Source organism: Alnus glutinosa, chromosome 13, assembly GCF_958979055.1.
Source record: "Alnus glutinosa chromosome 13, dhAlnGlut1.1, whole genome shotgun sequence".
Taxonomy (NCBI): domain Eukaryota; kingdom Viridiplantae; phylum Streptophyta; class Magnoliopsida; order Fagales; family Betulaceae; genus Alnus; species Alnus glutinosa.
The window spans coordinates 24,364,071-24,391,781 of NC_084898.1; the positions used below are offsets into that span (position 1 = coordinate 24,364,071).

Below are 27,711 nucleotides of genomic sequence, written 5' to 3' on the forward strand. Positions count from 1 at the left end.
TGAGACTTTATATACAGGAAGCCTTTGATCATATTGAATCATATTTTGAAGAAATGAGGCATAATTCGGTACATAAAACATGTTTGTTCCTTTTGTTTTTTGTTCTGAAAATGGCTTTTGGGCACGTTGACAATGTGTCCCTTGAAGATCCAGAAGAGTTGCCAAAAATTAGGCCATTTCGCGATTGCGATTGAAGTAACATCCTACGTGCATTACCCCCAAGTGTCAAGGTCAACGTTTCATTTAGAATTGTGGTATACTTATTATGTTTTAGTCTTATACAATTTTGTTAATTAAAGATGTCTTTAAAGGTAATTAGTTTCATCAAACTAATTAATTAAGGAATTGACATTTATTTTTTGGATTAAAAAGAACAATTTAATTGGGAAAAAAATTAATTGATCGATGATATTGGTATGGACCAATTGTATTGTATAATAAGAAGTTGTATGAATTTTTTTCTGTTTATGAATAAATGAACGAACATTATAATTAAATAATTAGTATGAATCTTTACATTAATTTATTCTACGTACTGGTCTTGTCCGATTAGCCATTAAACCTTTTAACTATGGAATGATTAATTGTTAGAATATATGATATGCATTGGTTCCATAATAGGTATATATATATATATATGTTCCTAATAGAATAATTATTTTATAGGATTGATGGTAATCATGATTTGATTAGCATATATATTTGTCTTTATCTTCATTTACACGAATTCTCTTATAAATATGAGTCTTTCGTACTGTAAATAGAATAAGAGCATAATATGGCCCTATCGGACTATTTCTTAGCGGTGGATGTGGGCGCATTTAAAATTTTGATTTTGTGAACAAAAAATTTGATTTTAAACAAAATTATATAAAATAAATCGTTTGAAAATTACGTTTTTAAAAATTGAGATGTGAAAACGCAAAAAGATTGTTTGTTCAAATCGAAAGCAATGGGGCACTTTTTTAAAAATACATAATTTTAAAGACTAACTTACGATTTTAAAAGTTAAACTGCTATTTTGTCAGACACTTAACTATGTTTTTAAAAATTATTTTTAAATTACTATTTTTAAATCGTAAAATCAAACAAACCTGTAAATGGTTAACTACAAACCACCATAAATCATTTGTCACTATTTTCATTATTTTTCTTTATCATTATGAGTTTTTTCATGATATCATAGCAACCAGCTAACGCCAATAGCTACGTGTACTCCTTATGCTTTTAAGTAACTTTTTGAACCTGAGAGCTCTGATATTTTTCTCCAGAGGAAAAACCAATGAAGAAAAAGCTTTGAGTTTGCTTGGTTTTCGCTCGGGGGGGTGGGCTTCACGCCTTCCCCTCCGGGTGCTGGTATCTCCCCTTAGCCTTTATGGTTAGGGTGGTTTTTTTATTCCTCCTTGACTTGTTTTCAGGGGTGGATGGTCCGTTTCTCCAAGCTTTAGGGTTGTTGGAGGTTTGTTTCTTCACGGTTGTTTTGAACCGGTGGAGGTTTTTTTGGTTTGTTGGTTCTGTGTTTTTCTATTGTTCTTTGGTGCAAGCAGAGGTTTCAGGTGCTGGGGTTTTCCGGTGAGCTCCGTGGGGAGGATGGCGTGTGTTGTGTGTTTTTGAAAGATTTGTTTGGATCGAAATTTCCCGATCTAGATCTACGCTTCTCTCTCCATGATTGCACAACACCGACCTCACGTTTGGGTTCCTCAGCGTCCTTCGAGTCCCTCGACGTTCGGCGTGTTCTCCACCGCCCCCTCCTCACCGGCGCTTGGCAATCACGCGCCAGAGACCTTCTTGGAGTGTGATGGCCACGCGCCACTCTCCCGGCTTCCTTTCCCTCGTCGGACAGCGGTTCTCTGAAGATCGTTCCTTCACTTCACCGAGGCTTTGTTTGAGTTGTATTGGTTTTTGGTTTTCTTAGTTGCAGTGGTCCGGCCATCTTCATTTGTAGGGGTGTTTGTCGGTTGCTGTATTATTTAGTTAGATTTGCAAGCTACCTGTTAGATGCTTGGATTTTATTGAAGTTTTTTGCTTTTTAGCGTAGATCAGCCATCTTTTTTTTAGTAGTGGTGCTTATTTGGTTGGGGTGACTTCCAATGTATGATCTTGTAATCTTTGGATTTTTTTAAGTAGTTTGCTCCCAAATCAGAACTTAATTCTGATTTTCTGTTTAGGAAGTCTTAGTATTCCTTAACATTGTAATGAGACATTTGGGTTTTTAGTTTTTTTTAATGAAAGCAGTACCCTTTTATCAAAAAAAAAAAAAAAAAAAAGAAAAGAAAAAAAAAAGTGGCCAATAGCTACGTGGATTCTTGTTTCTTTTTTTTCTTTTTTTTTCTTTTTTTTTTACTATGCCAATAGCTCCCTCTTGGAATTCTTCATTTCCGTTCAATAATCTTTTTGTCTCAAATCATTGTCTTTCAAGAATCGTATCAAACTTTTAACCACATCGTCATCAATCAAAAGTTCGTTAGCCCATCTACATTACTCCACAAAAAATCAATCAAATCTGACAGTGCACGCGCCACCAGTCATTCCACGCGCTGGTACATTCCAATTGGTAGATAAAATAAAAAATAAAAATCAATTTCAAAGATTTATAAAGATAATCTAACGGTCAACGTTAGGTGAGTAATAATATCCAGAATTAGAGTCCTTAAAATATTAATTAATTAAAAGATCGATTAAATTTAATTTTTTACAATTAAATTAAATGACGTGAGATTTCCCTGCACGAACCAAACACGCCACTGCTACACACGGTACCTTGAGTACCACAAGTTAGTACCCTCTGTCTCTCTCTCTCTCCATTATCATCGGCAAGCTTCTTAAGCCACTCCAATAATGAAAGTTAAAATAACTATTAAAAAAGAATAATTATCTACTTTAACCATTATTTATAATATTTTCTCTCAAACAGTTCACTCTCTACTTTTTAAAAATATTATTTTTTAATCATTTTCTTCAATTTTTGTTTTCATTTCTCTCTCACTCTCCAGTCTCCCCCAACCCCAACCCACTGCACTACGACGAAGAAGAAGCACCCACCGCACCACACTCTCTACTTCAATACCGCACCACTCAGCCACCGGATCAATGTCGTTCAACCACCGCACACACGACGTCAATCCACCCACGGCCAGAGCAACGGAACCACCGATTAGCACCGATCAAGACCAATCCACCGGAAAAATGGCACAGCTGAAGCCGATCAAGACCCCGGCAGAATCCACCTCCAGCTTCATTGGCGTCGACCCATCCACCGGACGTCACCCATTGTCGATCCATGGAAGATCAGGGTTCATACTGTTGCTTCCATTGTTAGATGAGGGACGGAGAGGGACGAAGAGGAATCGGAGAGGGAGAGAGGGAGAGAGAAATTATTAATAAAAAAAGCCTAAACACATGAACAGTGAATAGCCAGTGTTGGCTATTCACTGTTCACATGTTTAGAGAAATGATTAAAATAGCCATTTTGTTGGAGAAGAAAATTTACTAATAAAAGTCAAATTTGATTATTTTGAAAGAAATAGCAAGTCTGCTGGAGATGGCCGTTTCTAGTGTTGAATACTTTTACCATGCATAATCAATATTTTCTTGGCCAAAAAGCTTAATAGATAGATTTCATTTGGTTTATTTGATTGGCTCATTTTTAATTAGAAAAACAGGCATTATACAAGAATGATGTTCTTGTTTTTGGTCCCTTTTTCTCTCAACCAATTTTTTCTTTTTCTTTTTCTTTTTCTATTTTTGTTAAATTACTTCAACTACATATCTTTATAAGCTTAATAAACTATTATAAATTTAAAAATTTAATTGATATTATAACATTTATGTTGGCTTAAACTTAGTGAAAATGATCGAGGACCGACACATGAAATATTTAATTAAATTAGGTTATCGAGTGGCAAGTCATGATTCAAATTCAATACTATTTAATTATGTTCTCATACCTATTAAATTATCAATTAGGTGCATTCAGGAAATGAGTGAAAATGCATGCAGTTGAGTGCGGGAAGTTTGCAGACTATTACCGTGTCCAGTTGAATTAATGGGTACGAAATCTCATTCTTCTTTGAAATTTATGTTGAATTCTTATGATTTGATGGAGGTTGTCTAAGGGCCAGATTATTTTAAAGAACTATTATTTGTGCAGATTCAGGCGTGGAATTATGTGTACTGCACAGTAAGTTCCTTACAAATAGACTTAGACGGATTATATAATATTTAAGTAAAAAATCATATTTAGCCTTTAGGTTTTTATCTCATAAATTGAATTTAATCTTTGAGTTTTTACTTTCAAAAATTTAGAGTATGTTTGGCAAATACTTGTACAGAACAGAATAGTGGGTTGTTAATTTTAGAATTAGTAAAAAGTGATGATGTGATATAAAATAAAAAGAATTTATATAAAAAAGTGAAAAAAAAAATTTGTATTTTAGTGGATTTTTTTATTTGAAGAGTAATAAAAAATCATTAATGTAATATAAAAAGTGAAAATGTTTTTATGTTGATTGTTATTAAAAACTGTGAAAATGAGAGAAAATGATTGCAGCCCATTATCATGGCATGGCAAGTTCATTGCCAAACACAACCTTCGTCTTTAGGTTTTGTCCAGATTTTAAATAGGTTATTTTATCGTTTTTTCGTCCAAGTGAATGGTTTGTTATATGTCATGTGTTTTTCAATTGACACGCTAGAGTTGTATTAACACTTAATATTAATGTCATATTATTAATCACCAAACCCTAACTTTATTAGGGAAAAAACATCTTTAACTTTGACGTTGAGATAGATCCTAGCGTGTCAAATAAAATACACGTGACAAATAAAAAATTGTTAATTTTGACGGTAAAATGATAGCTAGAGGAACAAATTTAAAACTTGAGTAAAATTCATGGAGTACTTTATTCTTAAAATTGAAAAATTAAAGATTAAATTCAAATCAGATAAAAATTTAGGAGTTCTTAATATTTATTATGTTACGTTGATCACTAAAATATAAATTGTTATATGACATTGATCTATATAATATTTATTACGTCTAGAAATTCACGTGAAAAAAACATACATTAATAGTTTCTTCCCTAAAATAATAATATTAATTATTTTTAAAAAAATACTTTTAGTTGTTGAAAAGAGTTTTGTAGGGACAACATATAAAAATCCGTTTGATTAGCTAATATTTGAAAATAGTTTTCAACATTTAAGAATGAAAACATAGTTCTTGAACATATGGAATTTTTTAGTCTGAGATTTGCAGTGGATTATTAAATAACTTGGGTATAATTAATTTATGATTTTGTGTTTAACTATTAAAAAATTAAATCCGAACTCAATTTTAAAATCCAGTATTTTATAGAGAAATCTTTATAATCTACTTGAAATCATTTGAAATAATAGTGATAGTAAAAACAAGTAGACATAGAGGCTATTAATGGAAATATGTGAATATTGGGGGTGGGAATGTATAAACTTTATGTAAGATTAGCTAGGCTTGAATGCAAGGGTCAACTTATAAATTTTAGAAGTTCAGGGACCATGGATACATTCTAATATCTAAAAATAGGAAATCTGTTTTTCCCCTAATAAAAGGGTAAGGGACAACCAAAGGTTAGAACTCTTTTTTTTTGTTACTTGGGCTAGCTTTCTAATAATAGTGCATGAAATTTACGGGCACTATTTCAAGATCGATCGAGCCATAGTTGGATCGTAGTCCCACCAAGGGCATAATGACAGAAAGCCAATAACCATGGATTTATGGATTTGAATTTCATCCCTTGAACAATCAAGCCCTTAAAAGACTTGAATTACCTATGTCTTCCCCTTATCTAACCATTTGGGAGTAATTAAGTTCATCGTCACTAAGCCAATCCCTTCTGTGGTAAAATAGGAAAGCTCTTAATACCCATCAATTTTAGCTCATTTGGGATTAACTAAATTGAAGTGCCAAATCCAATCTTTATTAATCAATAATAAGTACATTGGTTTGGTTTTGATCCATGAAGAATTTTTCTAGGTGTGGATAATTATAAACCAACCAAATCAAAAATTATAACGTATGATGTTTAATTTTAAGGGTTAAATAATTTTTTTTTTTCACCTAAGTTTCATTTTGTATTGTAAAAGGTACCTCGCTTATGGCTAAAAACGGAAATGATCCATCAGTCCAACTTTCATCCATAAACAGACACGTGTCCTTATGCTTCATTAAAAAAAATTAAAAAGCTAAAATCATTAAAAAAAAAAAAAAAAAAAAAGCTTTTGAAAAAAGAAAAGAAAAGTGGTGATTGGAGCCACCCCTTGGGCAAAGGTTAATTATAACCCCTTTTTAATTTTTTTTTTTTGAAATTACTTATAAAGCTCAATATTACATAATATGAAATTAATGTGAGACTTAATACACATAAATTTTTTTTTATAATTAACAAATTTTATGTAAGTTATTAATTTTTCAAATGTGAGACGGAGATGTTAAACATTCGATTTGACCTGAGAATATAGTTTTCTTTTTAATCTTTTAGCAAGAAAGGCTCAACCCAATACATAGTCCTACCAACTTGTAGGTGAAAAGTTTTATCTTAAAACACAAGTAAAAGCCAAAGTCAACATGACCCCTTATGCTTGCTAGGTCTTCTTCTACCACACACGAAGCCAGGGAATTAAACATAAGTTTTTGAGCCAATCGTATTTAGTGTTGGTTGTACAAAGTTTTGATAATTGTTTTGATTTTTGGGTCTCAAAAATATTTTCAAAAAAATTATAAATTGAGGATTGTTTTGGTGGGGACTATATTTGGAAAAAAGAAAGAAAGTGCAATATGGATTCAAAAGAAATTTGATTTGGTAAAATTTAAGAAGTGTTTATAAGAAAAAGAAAAAAAAAAGAAAAAAGAAGAAGAAGAAGAAGAAAATGATATGTGTTTCAAAAGAGTAATGCTATAAGTTCATCTTGTGTCCATAAAAGAATGAGATGGTTTTTAAAATCATTATTGGACGTGTGATTGATCACTATTGAATTTTGATCAAATGATTATTTTAAAAGTCACCTCATTTTTTTATGGACACATGATGGACATTTAGAATTACTCGAATCGAAAACATGAAAGAAAAAGAATGAATAAAAGATTATGAAGCTAGTCTCCAAAGGTGGTGCCTGCCATATGGTTATGTCGGTCATCTCTAGGTCGGCTAGCAAATCTAGCGAGTGACAATGATCACAGGGTCACTAAACGGATATACTCGACTGGTGGCCACCATGATAGTCGCCACTTTTTTTCTTAAAAAAAATATTGTAGTTTTATAATTTAGAATTTTGTTTGTTTATATGTAAAAAGCACCATCCACACCTAAAAAGACGACTATGTGTTTAGTTATTGAGTAATTCTACTATTTATACTAATTTACTACACTAATATTATTACACCGGTTGACGTGACATATTTTAAGTGGTTTTTAATTTTAACCATTTAAAAAAATAAAAGAAAAACCACTTAAAATATATCATGTTAACTGGTGTGACATGAGTGTGAAAATTATTATTACTCTCCCTTATTTTTTGAGAAATATTTTGCATTTTATATTTTGAAAAGTATTTTGTTTTTCTAAAAGAGTTTTGTGATTTATTGTGAGAATTGAGAAGTATGTTAGAACTTAAAATTAGGTCATATCTAAAAATTTCGCTAAACATCTTAATATTTGTGATTTATTGTGAAAAGTATGTTTTTTTTTTAATAAATATATATTTAAATCTCATTTATTAATCAAATTATTAAAATAATTCGCTCTAATAAAACAATATTACATATACACCTACGAATTAATCAAATTTGATCCTTGTTCGGTGGGACAAATCTAAAAATTCCTTTAAACAATATCTTTTCTAAAAATATTATATATAAGAGAAAAAAAAAGAAAAACAAAAAAGTAAAAAGAAGCATTGACATCATGGCAAGCGACTTTTGACGAATCCCACCTCCACAACCGTCTTTCAATCGCAACCTTCAGCCACGCGCTTCACACGTGACACGCTCAATGACATTTACACGCACGAACGCCCTTTCCACGTGCCACTCAATACGGGCCCTACACGGTGGTTCCCGCCCACATCCACCTACGCCCAATCAAATCAGCGCGTGAAGAGAGTGAAAATGATGTAAGCATTTCCCATAATTCTGTATATATCCTTCACGCGCCCTTCCCCTGCCTGACGTCCACACACACACCCACACGCTCAAACCCATAACTCACTCTCCCTCTCACCTCTGTCTCTGCCTCTCTTTCCTCAAACCTCTCATTTCTCTCTCGCTTTTAATTCTTTCACCAAACCCTAACCCTAACCCTAATCCCCTCTTCACTCCCAAACCCAAACGTCCCATCCTTTTCCCCCAAAACCCCAACCTTAATTCCACCTTCGAATTCGAACTCGAATTCTTCAACTCGGCGCACCGTCTGGTTGTCTTCAATTTCTCACAATGGATTCTCAGCCGAACAACCTGTTCGAAACGGTGTCGCAGCCGGACACGGCTAACGATGCCTACACCTTCCTCGAGTTCAACACCCAGGGCGAGGACTTCGACTACCCGGAGTTCCGCGATCCGATTCGCTCATGGCCCACGCCATCCGACTCATTGTCCGACCCGACCGACCGCGGCCCCGGGTCGGACCACCCTTCTGACTCCTCGCCCGTATCCGCTGCACCGGGCGGCGCCACCAAGGCCCGGGCAGGAGCCTCGGGCAGCACCAGTAATCCTAATACTAACAGCATCAACAATAACAACAACAATAGTCATAGTAATAGCAATAACCAGGTGGTTGAAGCCCTAGCGGCCGGGATGGGAGGGCTGAACTTCGAGGAGACAGGAGACGATGACGGCTACGAGTACGGGAAAGGGGATTTCACGGAGCACGCGTGCCGGTACTGCGGAGTGTCCAATCCGTCCTGCGTAGTGCGCTGCAACGTCCCGTCGTGCCGCAAGTGGTTCTGCAATTCCAGGGGGAACACGTCCGGCTCGCATATCGTCAATCACCTGGTGAGTGATGTGATTAGAGAATTTGCAAATGTTATGTATTATGTCTGTGAATAGGATTTTGTTTTTGTTAGTTTGTAATGGTGATCTTTGTTTAGCGATGCAAATGTTAGGAAGTTCGTACATTTCAATGTTAAAATTGTAAACTATATGTTGAATTAGAAATTGAGGGTTTGTAAGAAATAATTTTGGGTCTGAATTCATTAATTTAGTGAGATAGGATATTATTTTGGTCGATTATGTTCTGTACTTTAGAAGAAATGGATGTACGCTGGTCATATGTGGTTTTTTCCACAAAAGGGCTTGTTACCTTAATGTGGGCTTGAGGTTTTCTGAATGGTTAACATGCATAAGTTATGCTCGAGCTTTGTGTGGGTTGCATATTTTGCTGACCAGCATAATGTATCTTTCTTAGAAACAGGACGGTCTGGAATATTTCTTTGATATTTTCCTGCCAATTTTTGTAGATTTATTTTAACTCTTAGTGTCAGTTCAAAATTTTCTTATTTGGTCATCATTTCCAATTTTCTATATATGACACCTCGATTAAGAAAGCAGAGATTCCTTGAGGATGCTTTAGGACGAACCTTGTGTTGGAGTTTTAGCCTTCTGTGGATACGGTTAGGGTTTGTGATATAGTTTTTAGCCATCTGTCCTTTCTTTGCATCAATGGCAGACTTCAGCCATGAAGAATCAGTTTGCTTATCAGTAATTGCGTATATATATGGCTTTGAAGTTAGATTGATAACGATCTCTCTTTTTGAAGGGCTAAAATGGGAGATCGAATTGCCATAGTTTTAGTTAATATTGGAAGATTGTAATTCGTTATAGTTATTGACGTTTAGATTCCTAAGAATTCAATGTGTACTCTTTAATGATGTCACTTTCTTGCCTAGAGAATGGTGATTTCACCGAAGTTTATGTTCCTCTGGTCCCAAAGGAAAGGAGCATGTTGAGACGTAGTTCTGTTATGGAGCTATGTGTATACCACCACATCACTTTTGAAGTTAGATGAGTGTATGGTTTTTATTTTAGTAGTTTGCTTTCCCAGTTGCATTATTTTTTTTTTTTCATATATAATTATAGTACCAAGTTTATTAAACTGACACATGTCTTTGAGCATGTGATTCCCACATGTTTTTTTAAAAATGCATGTGATTCGTACATATATTTTTAATAAACTTTGTACCCTATTAAAAATGAATGTGAGACTTACATGCTTCAAGGACAAATGTTAACTTAATAGACTGGGTTTGAAGAAATTCATCCAACCCAATTTGGAGAAATTTTTTGTCCTTTATTATGTGCTATATTCGCATATAATCTTTCAGTTTTGTCTACCTACTTAGATGAATAATTTATATTCATGTTTCTTTTAATTATAGGTATTGTTAGTAATTATTCAATTATATTTAGTGCTTTAAATAATTAAATACATTCATTGAAGTTAGGTGAAAAATAGTTGAATTTGCTTGACCGGCTATTTTTGCTCCATTTGATTCCGAAGTATATACCATTTTGCAATTGGACAGGCATCTCCGATATCTTTTCTTATTACATTGTAACGTTGGTTCTGTAGGTTCGAGCAAAGCACAAGGAAGTCTGTCTTCATAAAGACAGCCCTTTGGGAGAAACTATCCTTGAATGCTACAATTGTGGATGCCGCAATGTGTTCTTGCTTGGATTTATTTCGGCAAAGACAGAGAGTGTGGTTGTTCTTCTTTGTAGAGAACCTTGCCTAAGTGTTAATGCATTGAAGGACATGAATTGGGACCTGAGTCAGTGGTGTCCCCTGATTGATGATCGGTGCTTTTTGCAATGGCTTGTTAAGGTTACTGTTTTTATGTATTGTTTTCTGTTTTTTATATGAGGTGATTTATTTTTGTCAGACTTTGCTAAACTGTTGCGCTTTTGCAGATCCCATCTGAACAGGAGCAGTTGAGGGCACGGCAGATCAGTGCTCAACAGATAAACAAGGTAGAAGAACTTTGGAAGACAAATCCTGATGCTTCTCTTGAAGATCTTGAAAAGCCTGGTGTGGACGATGAACCTCAGCCTGTAGTTTTGAAGTATGAAGATGCATATCAGGTGTCTTAAGTTTCCAAGATTGCTAATAACATGCTTGCTTTGCAACATGAGAAGGCTGTGGTGGAAGTTACTCTTTATACATGGATATTTACAAATAAGTTAATGGTTTTACCTTCCTTTTGCAGTATCAAAATGTATTTGCACCACTAATTAAGCTTGAGGCTGACTATGATAAGGTATGATTCACATCTCTCTAGATCTTCTACTAGTTCTTTTTTTGCTTATAAGTTCCCATTATTCTATTATAAAAGTGCTAAAGAAGATAAAACCTAGCTTAATTTTGCTGCTGTTCTCCTTGAATGATTTATTCTGCTTTCCTGAACAAAACATTTGCTTGATGCACGATTTTATGTAGAATATTTTGTAACATCTTATAATCTCAATTTTGTTGTAGATGATGAAAGAATCTCAAAGCAAGGACAATGTCACAATCCGGTGGGATGTTGGTCTTAACAAGAAGCGTGTTGCATATTTTGTTTTTCCGAAGGTGTGCTACTCTCTTGGTTTTGCCACTTTAATTGTGAATATTTGCCATTAAATTATTGTATTTTTCCTGATTAGCCCACCTCTTTTATGAGCATGCATGGTGCTTTTTTCATTTTTGAAAATTAAACGACATATTTTGTTCTTGTAGGAAGACAATGAGTTGCGTCTTGTACCTGGAGATGAGTTACGGTTGCGTTATTCTGGGGATGCAGCACACCCAGCATGGCAGTCTGTGGGGCATGTGGTATTGCTCTTCTTTTGAGGGGCATCTTAGTTAAATGTTATTTCTTTGTCCCTTTCAAGCATGCAATGACACATAGCCACAATATATGAATGGTATGCATACTATTTTTGTTGTTTCAGATCAAGCTGACTGCGCAAGAGGAGGTTGCACTTGAACTACGTGCTAGTCAGGTAGTTAAAGCCTCCTGTATTTAGTTTGTTTCTTATTTATTGAGTCTATCATTATTGCTATGCTTACTATTGTCAATATTCTATGCAGGGAGTTCCAGTTGATATAAACCATGGTTTCAGTGTTGATTTTGTATGGAAAAGTACAAGCTTTGATCGCATGCAGGGAGCAATGAAAACATTTGCGGTGGATGAGACTAGTGTTAGCGGGTAGGCTGGCTTGTAGTAATTTTATTTTATTTTTTGTATGTAATAGGTTCTTGGAAGAAGTCTTGAATGTTGGCTGTGGTATCTTATTTTGTTAGCTTATTTTATCCAATAATTTTCTCAAAATATCACGGAAAGGTAATATGAATGAAGATGCTAATGCAGATAATCTTTTTTTTTTTTTTTAATTATATCTTGTTTAGATATGTTTGACTTGTCATTGCTTGCTATAGTATTGACTCATTTCAGGGTTTGTGTTGGAGATTATACTATCCTGGTTTAATTTGTTTGTGATTATCTTAGATTTGATTGGGCCAAGATGTGCCAAGCTCAGATCATAGGATTACTTTCTTATTGAACTATTGTGATCTTTTAAATGGCCTGATGTAATCATGAATATTGCTTAAATATATTTATTTAAACTGGCTTACAAAGGCCTAACACAACCTGCTGTGGGCCTTAAATTTTATCCTGGGTTTTGGCTCAGTCTGCCAGTATTCTGGATGCAGTGGACAAATATTAGATCATCCTATTCTAGGCAGTCAACTAAAGAGACCATATATGTCTTGCACTTGAATTGTTTTCTCTTTAACTTGATGGCGTCTTTCCATGCAGTTATATTTACCACCACTTGTTGGGCCATGAAGTTGAAGTTCAGATGGTTCGCAATACGTTGCCTAAACGTTTTGGTGCACCTGGTCTTCCGGAGCTCAATGCATCTCAAGTATGCTAGTCCTGATCATACGCTCTTTAAGTTTATCTTGAACTTGTTTTATTGATGTATGCTATCTATGTTATTGCTTGAATGTTTTAGTCATGGAAAAATTTCATAAAGTATTTTGAGGCTGCACACTTAGAATAGAGTGAGGTTATTTTTAGCTACAAGTGTGAATGGAACCCTATGACGATGCACATCTTGATTAAATGGAAAACAAAAACCAGGCATTACCCTATAACAATAGGCCTTCTTGACAGGCCTATTGATGTAAATGTTCTTGTCTAGCTTTCCGAACTTTCTTAATAATGAAGAAATATATGATCTTTCCCCTGCCGAGATCCTGTTGGACCGTTTTTGCCTCCACATATGTGCCATCATGAAAGCGAACATCACTTAATTCTGAGCACAAGTTTTTCTACATTTGACATGTGTATCATGTGACCCTAGTTTGTTTACCTTCATTTCCTAGTTTTTTTTATTAATTTTCTTCTCAAAGTTGCATTGCTCAGTGTGATTATTACTATTTTGACAGGTGTTTGCTGTAAAGAGCGTCCTTCAAAAACCTATAAGCTTGATTCAAGGCCCACCTGGCACTGGAAAAACTGTCACTTCCGCAGCGATTGTATATCACATGGCCAAACAAGGCCAGGGGCAAGTAGGTCTAATTTCATATTTCCCGTCTGCATTTCTTTTTGTTACTACACTTATGATTATAAATTCTTTTGTCAGGTTTTGGTTTGTGCCCCTAGTAATGTGGCTGTAGACCAACTAGCTGAAAAGATAAGTGCGACTGGGCTAAAGGTGATGAAGAAGAGCTTTTGCTTGCAGCTATGCTAACTCTATAATATTTATTTATTTGGTGTTGTATCTTTTTGTTGTATTGTTTATTGTCTTTTCTGGCCATACCTTTTCTTTTGTGCCTGTGAATAAACATATTGTTGAATGGATTTTTATTTGGAAAGAGAAGTAACATGTATACGATCTTCGTCTGCTGTGAGAAAAATATTGGAAGTATGATCAATAATCATGTGTAGAAATCTATTATGAACTTTTTTGAACGGACAAAGGAAGCTGAATTTACAAGTGGCTGAAAACAAAATCATTGGCTAACTCCCTTGTCCAACTTTTGTGTGCCATAGCTCGTGTCTATCCTTCTTTCAAGCAGACCATGACCTTAGCACTCTGAGTTTCCATGGCCTGCCATGATAAATCCCCTTAAGGAACTGGAAATGACCGAGGCGAGACTATATGAATAATGAAGTACTGTAAATGTGTATATTTTTTAGATGCTTTCTTTTCCATGATGGATAATAGACGTGTAGCTTATGCTGATGCGCTTGTGTGTTAATTACTGCAGTAGTTAGGATTCTGTGAAGTGCTTGTTATTTTTATTTATTTATTTTTTCAATTTTATGGTGCATAGAATAAGGGTCATTTTCAAAGCTGTGTACAATTTGATCTTTAACACCTTTGTTAAAGTTGTTACCATTATATTTTCTCAAGATGTTTTTGATAATTTTTGTTAATTTTTCAAGAGACTAAATACTGAAAGTTGTGGATTTTTAATTATCAAAATTTGTTTGGGGAAGTATCCTATATATCTCAGTGGATAAATCTTCAACTAATCTGACATATAATTCTGAGGAGGTATCTTTTAAAACATGTTTTTGGTTAATATGTTGTGGATGGAACTTTCTACTTCTTTCTAAGTTTATTTAGTATGCTTGTCTGAAAAATTGTTGAAATTTCATAAAGTTCTGCACAATGTTAGTCATCAATATATTTGTAAGTTATGGTCAGATTTATATGTTGCTGAGGACTTGATTTTAATTCCTTAAGGGTTTTCTGATACTTGAATATATAATTTTACCCACGATTATGCATCATTATCTTTGCTAAAATCAAGTGACTTGCAATGTTATTGTTTATTTCTTTTATGTTGTTATTTTTTACTTGGCATTTAATTTGGATTTTTTTTTTTTTTTTTGGCGGGGGGATGTGATTTCAGGTTGTTAGGCTTTGTGCAAAGTCGAGAGAAGCTGTGAGTTCTCCGGTTGAGCATTTAACCCTTCACTATCAGGTTTGTTAGTTGTGACATCTTTAAATACTGTCTCATATTGCTACTCTTATGTTCTACATTCTTAGCGTGATTTACATGCTTACAGGTTCGACATCTTGACACATCTGAAAAGAGTGAACTTCACAAGTTACAACTACTGAAAGATGAACAAGGTCAGGCTTATTCTCTTATTGCTTTATTATTTTCTTTTCAATTTTTTATTGTTAATGGATTGAATATTCAACTTGGGATGTAATACGAACGATTTCTTATAATTCCTAGGGTATTCTACCGAGTAGATTTCCTCATACCTCAACCATTATTTTATTTTTTTGATAAGTAAACGTAATTCATTAAAAAGCACGGAAAGCCTAACCCAAGTACACATCAAGTATAAAAGAGAAACACCTAATTCAACTTGGGATGTAATATGAACGATTTCTTATAATTCCTAGGGTATTCTACCGAGTAGATTTCCTCATATCTCAACCATTATTTTCTTTTTTTGATAAGTAAACGTAATTCATTAAAAAGCGCGGAAAGCCTAACCCAAGTACACAGGAAGTATAAAAGAGAGACACCTAATTGAAAGAAGAAAAAAGCTCAAGAAAAATATGAAAACTAGAAATATTTGAGTCAAATGCAATTGTGCAAAGGTAAAGAGTCCTAAAGAAAAAAATCCTTTAGATCCCCCATCGTCAGTTCACAATCTTGAAAAAATTGATTATTTCTTTCACTCCAAATACACTACAAAATTTTCAAATTAAATGATAGAGATTTTGCCATATTTGCATTTATCACTTCATTATTTACCATATTTATCACTTTCTATGATAAATAATGAGATGATGAATGTTAATGAATATAGTAAATAATACTTATAAAATAAATGTTAGTAGGGCAAAATCTCCACCATCTAATTTGGAAGCAATGGTTAGATTTGAAGAAATTTGAGGTGAGGATTGTATTCGGTGGATTCCTTCAAAGAGGAAGAAATTTGAGGTAAGGTCGTTTTTTCATGTGTTAACTACCTCACGGGGTTCTTCTTTTCCTTGGAGGAGTGTTTGGAAAGTTATAGCCCCTTTGAGAGTGAGTATTTTTGTGTGGACAGCGGCTCATGGGAAGATTTTGATATTGGATAATCTGAGAAAGATAAGAGTGTTGGTGGTGGAGTGGTGTTGTATGCGTAAGAGGGGAGAAGCATCTATTGATCATCTTTTACTCCATTGCGAAGTGGCTAGAGAATCGTTGAGTGCAATCTTCACCCTATTAGGAGCCCATTGGGTGATGCCTGCCAGGGTGGTACAGGTGTTAGATTGTTGGCAAGGTCAAATGGGTAGACATTCAGCTCTAGATGTGTGTAGGATAGTTCCGTTGTGCTTAATGTGGAGTATATGGAAAGAGCGGAATGCTAGATGTTTTGAAGATTGTGAGAAGACGAGGGAAGAGCTCAAGAACAACCTGGTCAAATCGCATTTTAGTTGGACGGGCACATAATATATCTCAATTTTCTAACTTATATGAATTTATGGATTTTTGTTTTTCTTTTAGCATGTAAGAGGGACTTTCTTTGTATCATCATGTGTACTAGGGTTGCACCCCTCAGCGCTTTTCAATGAAATGAATTATTTATCAAAAAAAAAAAAAGAGATTTGAAGTAATCTACTCTATAGAATACCGTAGGAATTCTAAGGAATCCTAATCTGTAGTGTAGAATGTCCAATTCTTCAAGATTTTAAATTAGAGCAGTTAGATTTGAAGGTTGACTAGCTTGGTTTAATTATTTAATATCTTGGGAGGTGATGCACCTATGTCTGGATCTAAATCTTTACGGTTATCTTCTTTTGTGGCTTTGATTCTGCTTTAAGTTTTGTAAGCGCAGAGTTGTTAATAGATACTTCGTGGACAAAGAAAGGATGATTGAGGAGCTCAGAACTTTCTTTTTTTATTCTTTGTTCTCTTGGACTGCTACGTTCCTAGCTCCCTTAGTGATTAGCTTTCATGACTTTCTTGTTCTTTTTTCTTCTCCGTCTTAGACGCTTTTCTTGTATACTCCATGTATACTCGATTGCGCTTTGCGTTTTTTAATGATATCTCTCTTATAAAAAAAAAAAAAAAAAAGGTTGTTAGATCATTCAGGCCATAAATTCAGGAAAAAAGCCATACAAGAGAGAATGATGTGCAAGCTGTAATATGATTCGTGTGAACATATGCACTTTGAATTGGAAGTACTTATTTCTTGATGGCAATTTGTTTCATATTTCTTTTTCCATGTGTACAGGAGAACTGTCTAGCAGTGATGAGAAAAAGTATAAAGCACTGAAGCGGGCAACTGAGAGGGAGATTTCTCAGAGTGCTGATGTCATCTGTTGCACATGTGTTGGTGCTGGAGATCCTCGATTGGCAAATTTTAGGTTCCGCCAGGTTGAAATGCATCCTGCATGTGGATGTTAGTCTAGGATTCACAACTTAAAAGCTTACACTTCCTGTCCTTTTTTTTCAGGTACTTATTGATGAGTCTACTCAGGCAACAGAACCTGAATGCCTTATTCCTTTGGTTCTTGGGGCAAAGCAGGTCTGCGTTGATCAAATCTCAGCTTGCCATTTTACTCCCATTTCATGATTGGTCTTCTGACAGGAAATTATATGTTAGGTTGTTCTTGTTGGTGACCATTGCCAGCTTGGTCCAGTCATTATGTGCAAGAAAGCAGCTCGTGCTGGCTTAGCCCAGTCTCTTTTTGAACGTCTTGTTCTACTTGGTGTGAAACCGATTAGATTGCAGGTAATGTATAGTGTACAGCTTTGTGCTCTGTAGTTGTTAAAGTTTACCCTTATTCCCTTCTTATCAAAAAAAGAAAGAAATTACCTTATTCGCTTCTCATATGATGAAGTCCGATCACTTTTTTTTTTTTTATTATTCTGTATGAATGGATTCCATTAGTTTTCTTCATAAACTTGCAGGGGCAGAGGCAACGTGTTTGTGCCATATAGTTGGAATAGATAGGTGTGGGAAGTATTTTGATGTTACAAATAGAAGTATTTTGATGTTAATCAACAGTTTTACATAAATAAATTTCACAACATCATGGTCAGTATAATGATTTGCATTAGCATTTGTAGCAGCTGGCCAGAAGCCCATATTATTGATTTTCAGATTGCATATCAACCCTTATGGTTTGCGCGTGGGTGCGGAAATGGGGGGTGGGTGGGTGGGTGGTCGGAAGTATTTGATATCAGATGCTGATTGCTCTCATGATTCTTACTCTTAATGATCATATAATTGAGAATATATATGTTTGACCTGTGCTGATGCTATAACCTTTTATTTTCCTCTGGAAAGTTGTGTATGTTCGATGTGTCAAAGTATACAGCAGACCTTGTTATGGAGTTATTCAATGTCATTACCCAATATTCAATGTTGCAAGACTGATTTATTACATTCTGTTTCAAATCCTAGGTTCAATACCGTATGCACCCATCTCTTTCAGAATTCCCATCTAACAGCTTCTATGAAGGCACACTACAGAATGGGGTTACTGTCAATGAAAGGCAATCATCGGGCATCGACTTTCCTTGGCCTGTGCCCAATCGTCCCATGTTCTTTTATGTTCAGGTATTACAACTGCCAACAAGTCTTTATTGTTAGATTTTGGTTGCTGTGAGCATAAATATAACCAAGTGATGGAACAGCTAGTGCGTTAGTTGATTTGATATCTAGCTTGGGTGTCAAATAATTGTTTTGATTCTCACTTGTCAAAAAAAAAAAAAAAATTGTTTTGATTCTCGGGAACATCATAAATTGATTAATTTTGATGCTACAACAGGTTGAGCTCTGTTTTTTTTTTTTTTGGTGCATGTACTTTCAATATCATGGACTTATTTTTCCAATTACTGTTTTGATAACAAATAGCTCCATTTTAAAATATATATATATATATATATATATATATTATAATTATTTTTTTGTAGATGGGACAAGAGGAGATAAGCGCCAGTGGAACATCTTATTTAAATAGGACTGAGGCTGCTAACGTTGAAAAGATTGTAACCACTTTCTTAAGGAGTGGTGTAGTCCCTAGTCAGGTAATTCTATGGATCTTTGCTTCTGAATTTCTATAGGTCCAGTTCTGTTGTTTGTTCAGTGATTGATTATGTCCCACATCTTACAGATTGGGGTGATAACACCATATGAAGGGCAACGAGCATATATTGTGAACTATATGTCAAGAAATGGTGCTCTCAGGCAGCAACTGTACAAGGAGATTGAGGTAATCTTTATATTCTACTCACCAGATATAAGGCCCTGTAGATTGTTTCTTGCAGTTACTGAAACAATTTTGTTTATTACAGGTTGCGAGTGTAGATTCATTTCAGGGAAGGGAAAAAGACTACATCATTCTATCATGTGTGAGGAGTAATGAACATCAGGTTAGTTAATTTAACATTTACACTTTATTTTCAGTGTGCAACGCCTGCATACATGAGCTTAAATTTCTGCCCTAAAGACTCAAGATTGGTTCTGTTTACCTTCTGTTTTATGAGGCAGCAGAGATACAGTTGTTCTAATCATTGTTGTTGTTACCCTTGTCATCATCATAGTTGTCATTGTTGTTAGTGGTTCTAAATTTTTTTTTATATTCTTTAGATTTTAATGCGATTGTTCATGGCTTTAGGATTTGATTTATTTTGATTCTTGTACTGCTATACTCTATGACCATATCCATATGAAATAACAATATCCACTGACAGAATAATGAGATGAAAGTTGGAGAAATTTTTTAGCTTATGTTTATCCTCCCTTTTTTTGCATTACTAGTTGATTTCTGTCATATATTTATTATTTTGTAGTTATAATTAAACTATTTATGAAGTGACTGTGAGCTTTGGTTCAAATAGCATCTCCCCTTGTAAGAATAAGGCAGAGGGTAAGGTCCTAGATTCAAAACCCATTGGGTGCATGTATAGCTTACCCCCCAAAAAAAAACCCTTAGGAAACACGTATATGAAATCCATTTGTTTACAATATAATGTTTACCTAAACACATCTGTGTTTTTAGGTGATTGATAGATTCTGAACATCTGCAAAACAAATATTTCCAGTTCTGCTTTTATTTGCACTTCGTCAAAAATAACTTTGAGTCTTGTTGCTTGATTGTTGGACCCTTCTTTTTCAGGGAATTGGATTCCTTAATGATCCTCGTAGACTCAATGTTGCTTTAACGCGTGCTCGATATGGTATTGTCATTCTGGGGAATCCTAAAGTCCTGAGCAAACAGCCACTGTGGAATAGCTTATTGACACACTACAAGGTATGTCTCTGTTTTTCTATGTCACTTGTTTTATGCGATTGTGGGTTTTTTAAGCCTCTATTTTATAGCACTTCCTATGTGCCGGAATTGTTTTTGGCATGTTTGAAGCTTGCCAGCTAATATTATCTCACAGTTGCCATCATTGTTTGTGCTAATGTTGCATGCATAATATGTTAATATTGCGTAATTAAGTCACATGGTATTCTTCTTGGCCAACTTTCGCTAAAATTTGATCTTGTGACAAATAAAGGGATTTAGTGGTTTTTGGTTGATAAACAGTTCATGGTATTGCAAATCACTTTTGACTTGCTATTACTAATCCCTTCTTTGTTACTGAACAACTAGTTTTCTTTTTTGTCATAATGTTTCAACAGGAGCATGAATGCTTGGTTGAAGGGCCTCTGAATAACTTGAAGCAGAGTATGGTTCAATTTCAGAAGCCCAAAAAGGTATGGCAATGACCAAAAAAAAAAAAAAAAAGGAAGCAAGTTGATCTCTTTGTTTATTTTTTCTTTTCATTTTTGGTTTTGAGGGGGGGGGGGGGGGGGGGGGGTCGTCGTTGGAGTTGGTTGTCAATTATGAAGCATTTATGTGGATAAAAGCTGATGTTATGGTTATTGTTTTTGACAGATCTACAATGATAGGAGACTTTTCTTTGGCGGTGCACCTGGAGTTGTGGCCAACGATGCTTTTGGTTCTGCTGCCTCATCTGGCCCAAATGCTGATAGAAGAAGCATTCGTGGTAGGGGTATGTTACTACTATATCATATATTAAATTTAAAATTATTTATCACGTAAGTTCTGCAGTTCTCCTAGGTGCTTAGGATATGTATGTGTTTAGGAGTCCTATAAAGACACTTTAAATCCAGAAGAGGATATGGCTTCAGTGTGCTAATTTTTCACTGTTAATATTATATCTGTAAGTAGTACATGATTGAGATACTATTTTGTTCCAACCGCAGGTACTTTTGTATCTCCTGGCCCTCCTAATGGTACCCATAAGCCTGGGGTGCATCCTGCTGGGTATCCAATGCCTCGGGTTCCCCTTCCACCATTTCATGGCAGTCCCCATTCTCAGCCATATGCTATTCCAACTCGTGGAGCTGTACATGGACCAGTTGGAGCTGTTCCTCACGTCCCTCCACCAGGAAGTCGCGGATTCGGGGCTGGGCGTGGCAGTGCTGGTGCTCCTATTGGCAGTCATCTTCCACACCACCAAGGCACCCAGCAAGCTATTGGAAATATTGGCTCTACTTTCAACTTTCCTGCTCTGGAGAATCCAAACAGCCAGCCATCTGTGGGTGGTCCATTGTCTCAACCTGGGTTTGTTAATAATGTCTGTAATCATTCTTTCTTTTTCCAGTTTCATGCCCAATTTCTATATTCTATCTCGTTATGATGTTGTGCCCTGAGAGTATCTTTTTCTGTGTCAGATGCCAGTTCAAGGACCAAGCCAAACATTTCGTGATGGATTTTCAATGGCAGGAATGTCTCAGGTACTTATTGTACTTAGAATAGATAACTATATGTTCATTTATTTGTTTGTTTATGTATTTATTTCTGATTTTCGTTTCTTTGAATGTCTTTCATTTATTGTCAGGACTTCTTGGGTGATGACTTCAAAAGCCAGGGATCACATGTTCCTTATAATGTTGCTGACTTCTCCACTCAGGTACACATCAAGGAAATCCCGGTCTAATAATGCACTCGAGCATATGTCCTGTACGTTGGCAAAATGTGTGTTTGGATATATTTGATGTTGGAAATGTATTGGAAACTCTTTACTTGTATCAACTCAAATCTAGCTTCTCATATCTTTTGGAATTTTTTTCCCCTTGCATTAAATGTGTCTTCTATAAGTGGTTCAGATGAAGCTTATAGGCAATGGATGTGTATAATGTAATGCAATAAATTTCTTTGGATGTGAGTTATTAGGTGTATTGAGGAGGATATTTTAGAGGTTATTTTTCACAATATTTTCAATTTATTGTTTTCTATTTTTCTTTCAAGACAATTGAGGTTTTATTTGTTGGGTGGATTTATAATAAATGGTGCCACTTTATTATTTATCATGTTGACATGTTGCTAGCATGTTATGCAGGCTTCTCAAAGTGGATATGGGGTTGATTATGTAACCCAAGGAGCACAAGGTGGGTTTCCAGGGAACTTTCTAAACCAGAATTCTCAAGCTGGATACTCTCGCTTTGGTTCGGGGAATGATTTCATGTCTCAGGTTTGCTCTAGTTGCCATACTCAGATTATTTGTATGCCTTCTACTTTCATATTTCCCGCCCTCTTTTTTTGGGGTGGGGTGGTGGGGGGCTTTTGCTTTAACATCTGCTCTTTCACAGGACTATATGCCTCATGGATCACAAGGTCTATTTACTCAGGTTGGCTTCAATGACCCTTCACAAGATGATGCATCGCAGAGCCACTTTGGTGTGGCAAATTCCAACCCTCTTCAGTCTCAGGTTTTTTTTCTGACACCAAACTGTTTATTAGGGGAGTAGAATTATCAAAATGCCAAGGTGTAGGAAACATTTTGCCACAAAAGAGTAGTTTGCCAAACCTTGCTGCCTGTTCTCCAAAGAGTTTGATGCGCTGTGCTTTTGGCTAAAAATGTTTTCTGCATCCTTCCTTGGCTCGGTGACGGGCTGTCGTCTCATGTGAAGTGACTTATTTGCAGGGCCTGATGAATTCTCTCTACTCTCAGCCCTTTGCCCACTACAACACACAGCCTCCACTGAACTTGCAGGCTCCACAGCAGCAGCCTCCACAGGTTCAGAGCTCCTCTCAAAACCAGAAAATCCATTATAATGGTTGAGAGACGCCGGGATTTATGGCTTTGATGGGTTATAGTCCTTGGCATTCTGCAACTTGGTTTGTGCTCTCATGTGTGCCCAAGCATATCTGCTCTCTGCCCTAGAGGATGCAGAGGGGTCTGCATTTTGGGGGGGTTACGTTTGATTATCTCCACAGCCCATGGTTGATTATTTTGGGGGCTCTGAATAAGATTTGAGTTGGGCAAGATGAACAAACACACTGGCGGCACATCCAGGGCTGGGAGAGAAAAGGATAACAACCCCAATTACCTGCTTGAAGTTTTGTATTGTTTTGAGAGAAGGTACAAAAAAAAGAGAGGAGCATTACATTACATGGCATGGTTTCGTGGAAAGGGTTTGGATCTTGAAGAAGCGTGAGAAGACAGCGGGTGGCCACATTACCCACTTACAGGGAAACCCATTATTTTTATACAGGAGAAAAAGTGACCACTGAAATTCATATACAATCAGCCGGGGAAAAAGTAAAAGCCCAACCCTTTCAGCTCTTCCTGACATGTAATTATATACTCCACACTATTGTTGAGTAGACGATGACGATATTTTTAGGAGTGTTTACGGGTGCAAAATACTGCTACCAGATTAAAAAGATTTGTGGTATATAAGAAAAGGTGTGATGATGGTTTCCATGTGTAATTTGCTTTGCCTTAATAATTGCCTTGCGTGGGTTTTGGGTTTCATTCATCCATTTTGTGCTTTTAGACATTTCCCACCCAACCCCAAACTCTGAAAATAATTAGTTCTCAACAACCTATTTAATCACATTTCTAAGTCTCTGTATGTTTTAGCGGTTTTAAAACGTGTGCTTTAAATAAAATAGTTTTTTTTTTTTTTTTTTTTTTTTTAATTTGTTTGTTTCAGCGGTTTTAAAACGTGTGGTTGATAAAAATGAATTTTATTAAAATTGCAGTCGGATTGCTTGTTAAAATATGTGAGAGTACTGTTGTTGTCAATTGAGTGTTTAGATGACATTGGTATAACAGTGCTACTAGACATCCAATCATTTTTAATTAGTTTAATATTATCATTTTTTTTTTTATTTTTTTTTTTATTTTTTTTTTTATTTTTTTATAAGTGTTTAATATTATCATTAAAACACTAATTAAGCACGCAACGCAACTACCAAAAAAGATGAACTCACATTGTAACACAATGAGCCACAAACAGACAATCCAATTACCAGATCCAAGTGCATATATATAATAGTATAATTAGTATAATTTTTTTTTTTTTTTTTTAGTTTAGTTGTAGTGTACTCCATATTCGATGTAGTTTGCTTCTTTCCTAGATGTACATCAATATAATTGTAATTTTGGTAAAAATTTCAACTAATATGATCAAATGAGTTTTTAACAAGAAATTTGATGACATAAATTTTCATGCCTAAATAAAAATTAATTAATATTTGGATTATTGACAGAAATTCATTGTCAACATTATTCTAAGCAAATACAAATAATTCAAAAGATTACACTAATTAAAATGTATGCTTAAATACTTTTTTTCTTTTGTTAAAAACTTTGTAATATTATTTTTTTTAATGCGTTAATTTGTGGCACAATATATATTTTTGTTTCTTTTTCATTTTACTTTTCAGTATACTACTGGCCTATTATAGGAGTACACAAAATATTGTCATACTGAGATGTCACACGTGCCTTTGCGCAGCTAATAGAATATTGCCTGTTCATTCTTCACAAAGCCCGAGAGTGGGAGGACAATCTGATTTTCTATGTTCCTGAAGCTTCCTCAGTTTTTTCCTAGAAAAATCTCTTCAACATTATCAAAAAAAAAAAAGAAAAAAAAAGAAAAAAAAAAAAAAAAAGACAAAAAAATAAGTATAAAGGGGAAAGAAGCAGAATTGTATTACTGAAAAAGACAAAAGGGAAAACTACAGGAATAAGGTGCGACCCATGGCTTCCACGTCGGTATCCTCATTCGGTAGAATCAGATGGAAAACGGCGGACAAATCCAAACCCTCTTCTCGACCGAGTGGACTCGGCCACTCAACGACTCCAATACCCTGACACGCCAACACGCTGAGGCACTCAGCGGTCCATGGACGAACCTCGCTCGCCGCCCAAACAACGGTCTCTTTCCCACACACTCGTTTCAGCGTCTTCGCCAGCCCTGCCATCTCCTCGGCGTCGTAGAACACGTCCGACATCAAAACCAAGTCGAACTCGCCCAAGTCTCCTGGTCGACTCGGGAACTCGTCCGACCCCCAGACGAGTTCCCTCACTTCGACTCGGTCCTGGAGTCCGTTAGCTTCCACGTTCTTCACCAGCGCAGGGACGAGCGGCGCAGTGTCGGTGAGCACGACTCGGCTCGCGCCGAGCAGAGCCGCCGTCAAGCCGGGGAGACCCACGCCGGCGCCGAGCTCGAGGACGGTCTTGTCCTGGAAGTGGAACAGGTCTCGGCCCTTCGTGGCCATCCACTCGGACAAGACCAGGGCCGAGCCCCAGACCCATGACCCGGTGAGTGCTCGACCCGTGACAGAGTCGTACACGTCTTCAAGTTCGTTGATTACAAGAAATTTGCCAGCTACTTGGCATTCTCTCACTCCCATTGTCTCCGGAATCTGTAAGAAGGGTCTCTTTCCACTTATAGACGACTTTTAAATAAAAACAAAATCTAAAAAAAAAAAAATAAAAGGTTAAATACTTTTTTACCCCTAAATTTTAACAATTTTTTTTTTAATACTTAAATAACACCTTCTGTCTATCTGTCATCAAGAAACTAACAAAATTTTACGTTAAACCAATCGAAACTTGACACATCAAACCAATCGAAACTAACAAAATTCTAGGCTTTACGGGGGTGGCGCGACTCCAAAGCTCTTTGAGTGGTTTTGGCCATCCTCATTTTGTCATTTAAGGTAGTCGAACGACCTCAAGACACTTAGGGCGGTTCGGCCACCCCAGATCGGCCCTGAAATGGTTCATCTAGAGGCCAAAATGGTGGCTTTTGCCATCCTTTAGGTTCTTTTAAAATATATATATATATATATATATATATATATATATATATATATATATATATATATATATATATATTTTATTTTTTTTTGCTTTTTTTGCTTTTTTATTCTTATTTTGATATTAATTTTTTTTTTAAATTTTCTTATTTTTTTTAATAAAGTATATGACACGTGTCAAGTTTCAATTAGTTTGATGTGAAATTTTGTTAATTTTCTTGACGGTATATGGACGAATGTACTATTTGAGTATATACTCATAATCAAAGTACCTCTTGTGATCGAAAGTGAAACTTAAAAAAAAAAGGGATAAATACCTCATTGGTACCTGAGTTTTACGTGTTTTTAAATTTAGTACCTCAGTTTTGTTTAGTATCATAGGTGGTACCTGAATTAAGGGTAAAAACCCATTTGGTACCTCTGTTAGATTTTCCGTCCAAATTTTAACGCCTCGCCACGTGTCAACTGCTGAGGTTGACACGTGGCACTACATAAAAAAAAATAAAAAATTAAAAATTAAAATCTTTAGAAAATAATTAAAAATAATAAAATTTTAAAAAAGAAAATTAAAAAAAGAAAAAAGAAGAGGGGTGGCTGAGCCACCCCCCTTGGCCACCATGGGGGTGGCCGGCCACCCCCATTTTGGCCAAGGAGGTGGCCCAGCCACCCCCTTGGCCGGTCTGACCGGTCTGGGGTGGCCGAACCACCCCATAGGGGGTGGTTCGGCCACCCCACAGTTGAAAAAAAAAAAAAAAAAAAATTTTTTTGAAGGGTTTTGGCCCTAGGGGGTGGCCGAACCACCCCCTAGGGCCACGGGGGTGGTTCGGCCACCCCCTAGGGCCAAAACCCTTCAAAAAAAAATTGAGGGTTTGCCCTTGGGGGTGGCCGAACCACCCCCAAGGGCCACGGGGGTGGTTCGGCCACCCCTAGACCGGCCGGACTGGGGGTGGTTCGGCCACCCCCTAGGGCCAAAACCCTTCAAAAAAAAATTGAGGGTTGGCCCTTGGGGGTGGCCGAACCACCCCCTAGGGCCACGGGGGTGGTTCGGCCACCCCCAGACCGGCCGGACTGGGGGTGGCCGAACCACCCCCGTGGCCCTAGTGGGTGGTTCGGCCACCCCCTAGGGCCAAAACCCTTCAAAAAAAAATTGAGGGTTGGCCCTTGGGGGTGGCCGAACCACCCCCTAGGGCCAAAACCCCTCAAAATTTTATTTTATTTTATTTTTTTTTTCAACTGTGGGGTGGTTCGGCCACCCCAGACCGGTCAGACCGGCCAAGGGGGTGGCTGGGCCACCTCCTTGGCCAAAATGGGGGTGGCCAGCCACCCCCATGGTGGCCAAGGGGGGTGGCTCAGCCACCCCTCTTCTTTTTTCTTTTTTTAATTTTTTTTTTAAAATTTTATTATTTTTAATCATTTTCTAAATATTTTAATTTTTAATTTTTAATTTTTTTTTATGTAGTGCCACGTGTCAACCTCAGCGGTTGACACGTGGCGATGCGTTAAAATTTGGACGGAAAATCTAACAGAGGTACCAAATGGGTTTTTACCCTTAATTCAGGTACCACCTATGATACTAAACAAAACTGAGGTACTA

At 36.2% G+C, this 27,711-nt stretch overlaps 2 protein-coding genes across 5 annotated transcripts; one reads left to right on the plus strand and one right to left on the minus strand.

The window, feature by feature from the left end:
• Positions 1-8,211: 8,211 nt before the first annotated feature.
• On the plus strand, positions 8,212-23,776 carry LOC133855033 (regulator of nonsense transcripts 1 homolog). Of its 3 annotated transcripts, none has more exons than XM_062291327.1 (29): positions 8,212-9,025; positions 10,602-10,853; positions 10,940-11,110; positions 11,236-11,286; positions 11,505-11,597; positions 11,745-11,840; positions 11,960-12,010; positions 12,099-12,217; positions 12,830-12,938; positions 13,465-13,587; positions 13,662-13,733; positions 14,941-15,012; positions 15,098-15,164; positions 17,273-17,415; positions 17,495-17,566; positions 17,645-17,773; positions 18,449-18,604; positions 18,961-19,074; positions 19,161-19,259; positions 19,342-19,419; positions 20,166-20,300; positions 20,675-20,749; positions 20,931-21,048; positions 21,263-21,636; positions 21,734-21,796; positions 21,901-21,972; positions 22,402-22,533; positions 22,652-22,771; positions 22,987-23,776. In XM_062291327.1, exons 1-29 carry the CDS (start codon positions 8,468-8,470, stop codon positions 23,122-23,124), a joined length of 3,852 nt encoding a protein of 1,283 aa, XP_062147311.1. In that variant the 5' UTR covers positions 8,212-8,467; the 3' UTR covers positions 23,125-23,776. The 3 variants fall into 3 exon arrangements, with proteins under 3 accessions (XP_062147311.1, XP_062147313.1, XP_062147312.1); XM_062291329.1 differs by having other exon boundaries at positions 20,931-21,042; XM_062291328.1 differs by having other exon boundaries at positions 11,745-11,837.
• A 971-nt stretch (positions 23,777-24,747) lies between these two features.
• On the minus strand, positions 24,748-25,729 carry LOC133854729 (uncharacterized). Of its 2 annotated transcripts, none has more exons than XM_062290988.1 (2): positions 25,036-25,729; positions 24,748-24,900 (listed from the first exon to the last, which is right to left on the minus strand). In XM_062290988.1, the coding sequence occupies exons 1-2, from the start codon at positions 25,707-25,709 to the stop codon at positions 24,828-24,830; spliced, it is 747 nt and encodes a 248-aa protein (XP_062146972.1). In that variant the 5' UTR covers positions 25,710-25,729; the 3' UTR covers positions 24,748-24,827. The 2 variants fall into 2 exon arrangements, with proteins under 2 accessions (XP_062146972.1, XP_062146971.1); XM_062290987.1 differs by having other exon boundaries at positions 24,813-24,912.
• Between the last annotated feature and the right edge of the window lie 1,982 nt (positions 25,730-27,711).

Coding starts and splice junctions, on each gene's coding strand:
- LOC133855033 (XM_062291327.1), top strand. CDS start 8,468: ATGGATTCTCAGCCGAACAACCTGTTCGAAACGGTGTCGCAGCCGGAC. Junction 11,841..11,959: donor GGCAGTCTGTGGGGCATGTG/GTATTGCTCTTC, acceptor TTGTTGTTTCAG/ATCAAGCTGACTGCGCAAGA. Junction 12,218..12,829: donor GATGAGACTAGTGTTAGCGG/GTAGGCTGGCTT, acceptor CTTTCCATGCAG/TTATATTTACCACCACTTGT.
- LOC133854729 (XM_062290987.1), bottom strand. CDS start 25,709: ATGGGAGTGAGAGAATGCCAAGTAGCTGGCAAATTTCTTGTAATCAAC. Junction 24,913..25,035: donor ATGGGTCGCACCTTATTCCT/GTAGTTTTCCCT, acceptor ATAATGTTGAAG/AGATTTTTCTAGGAAAAAAC.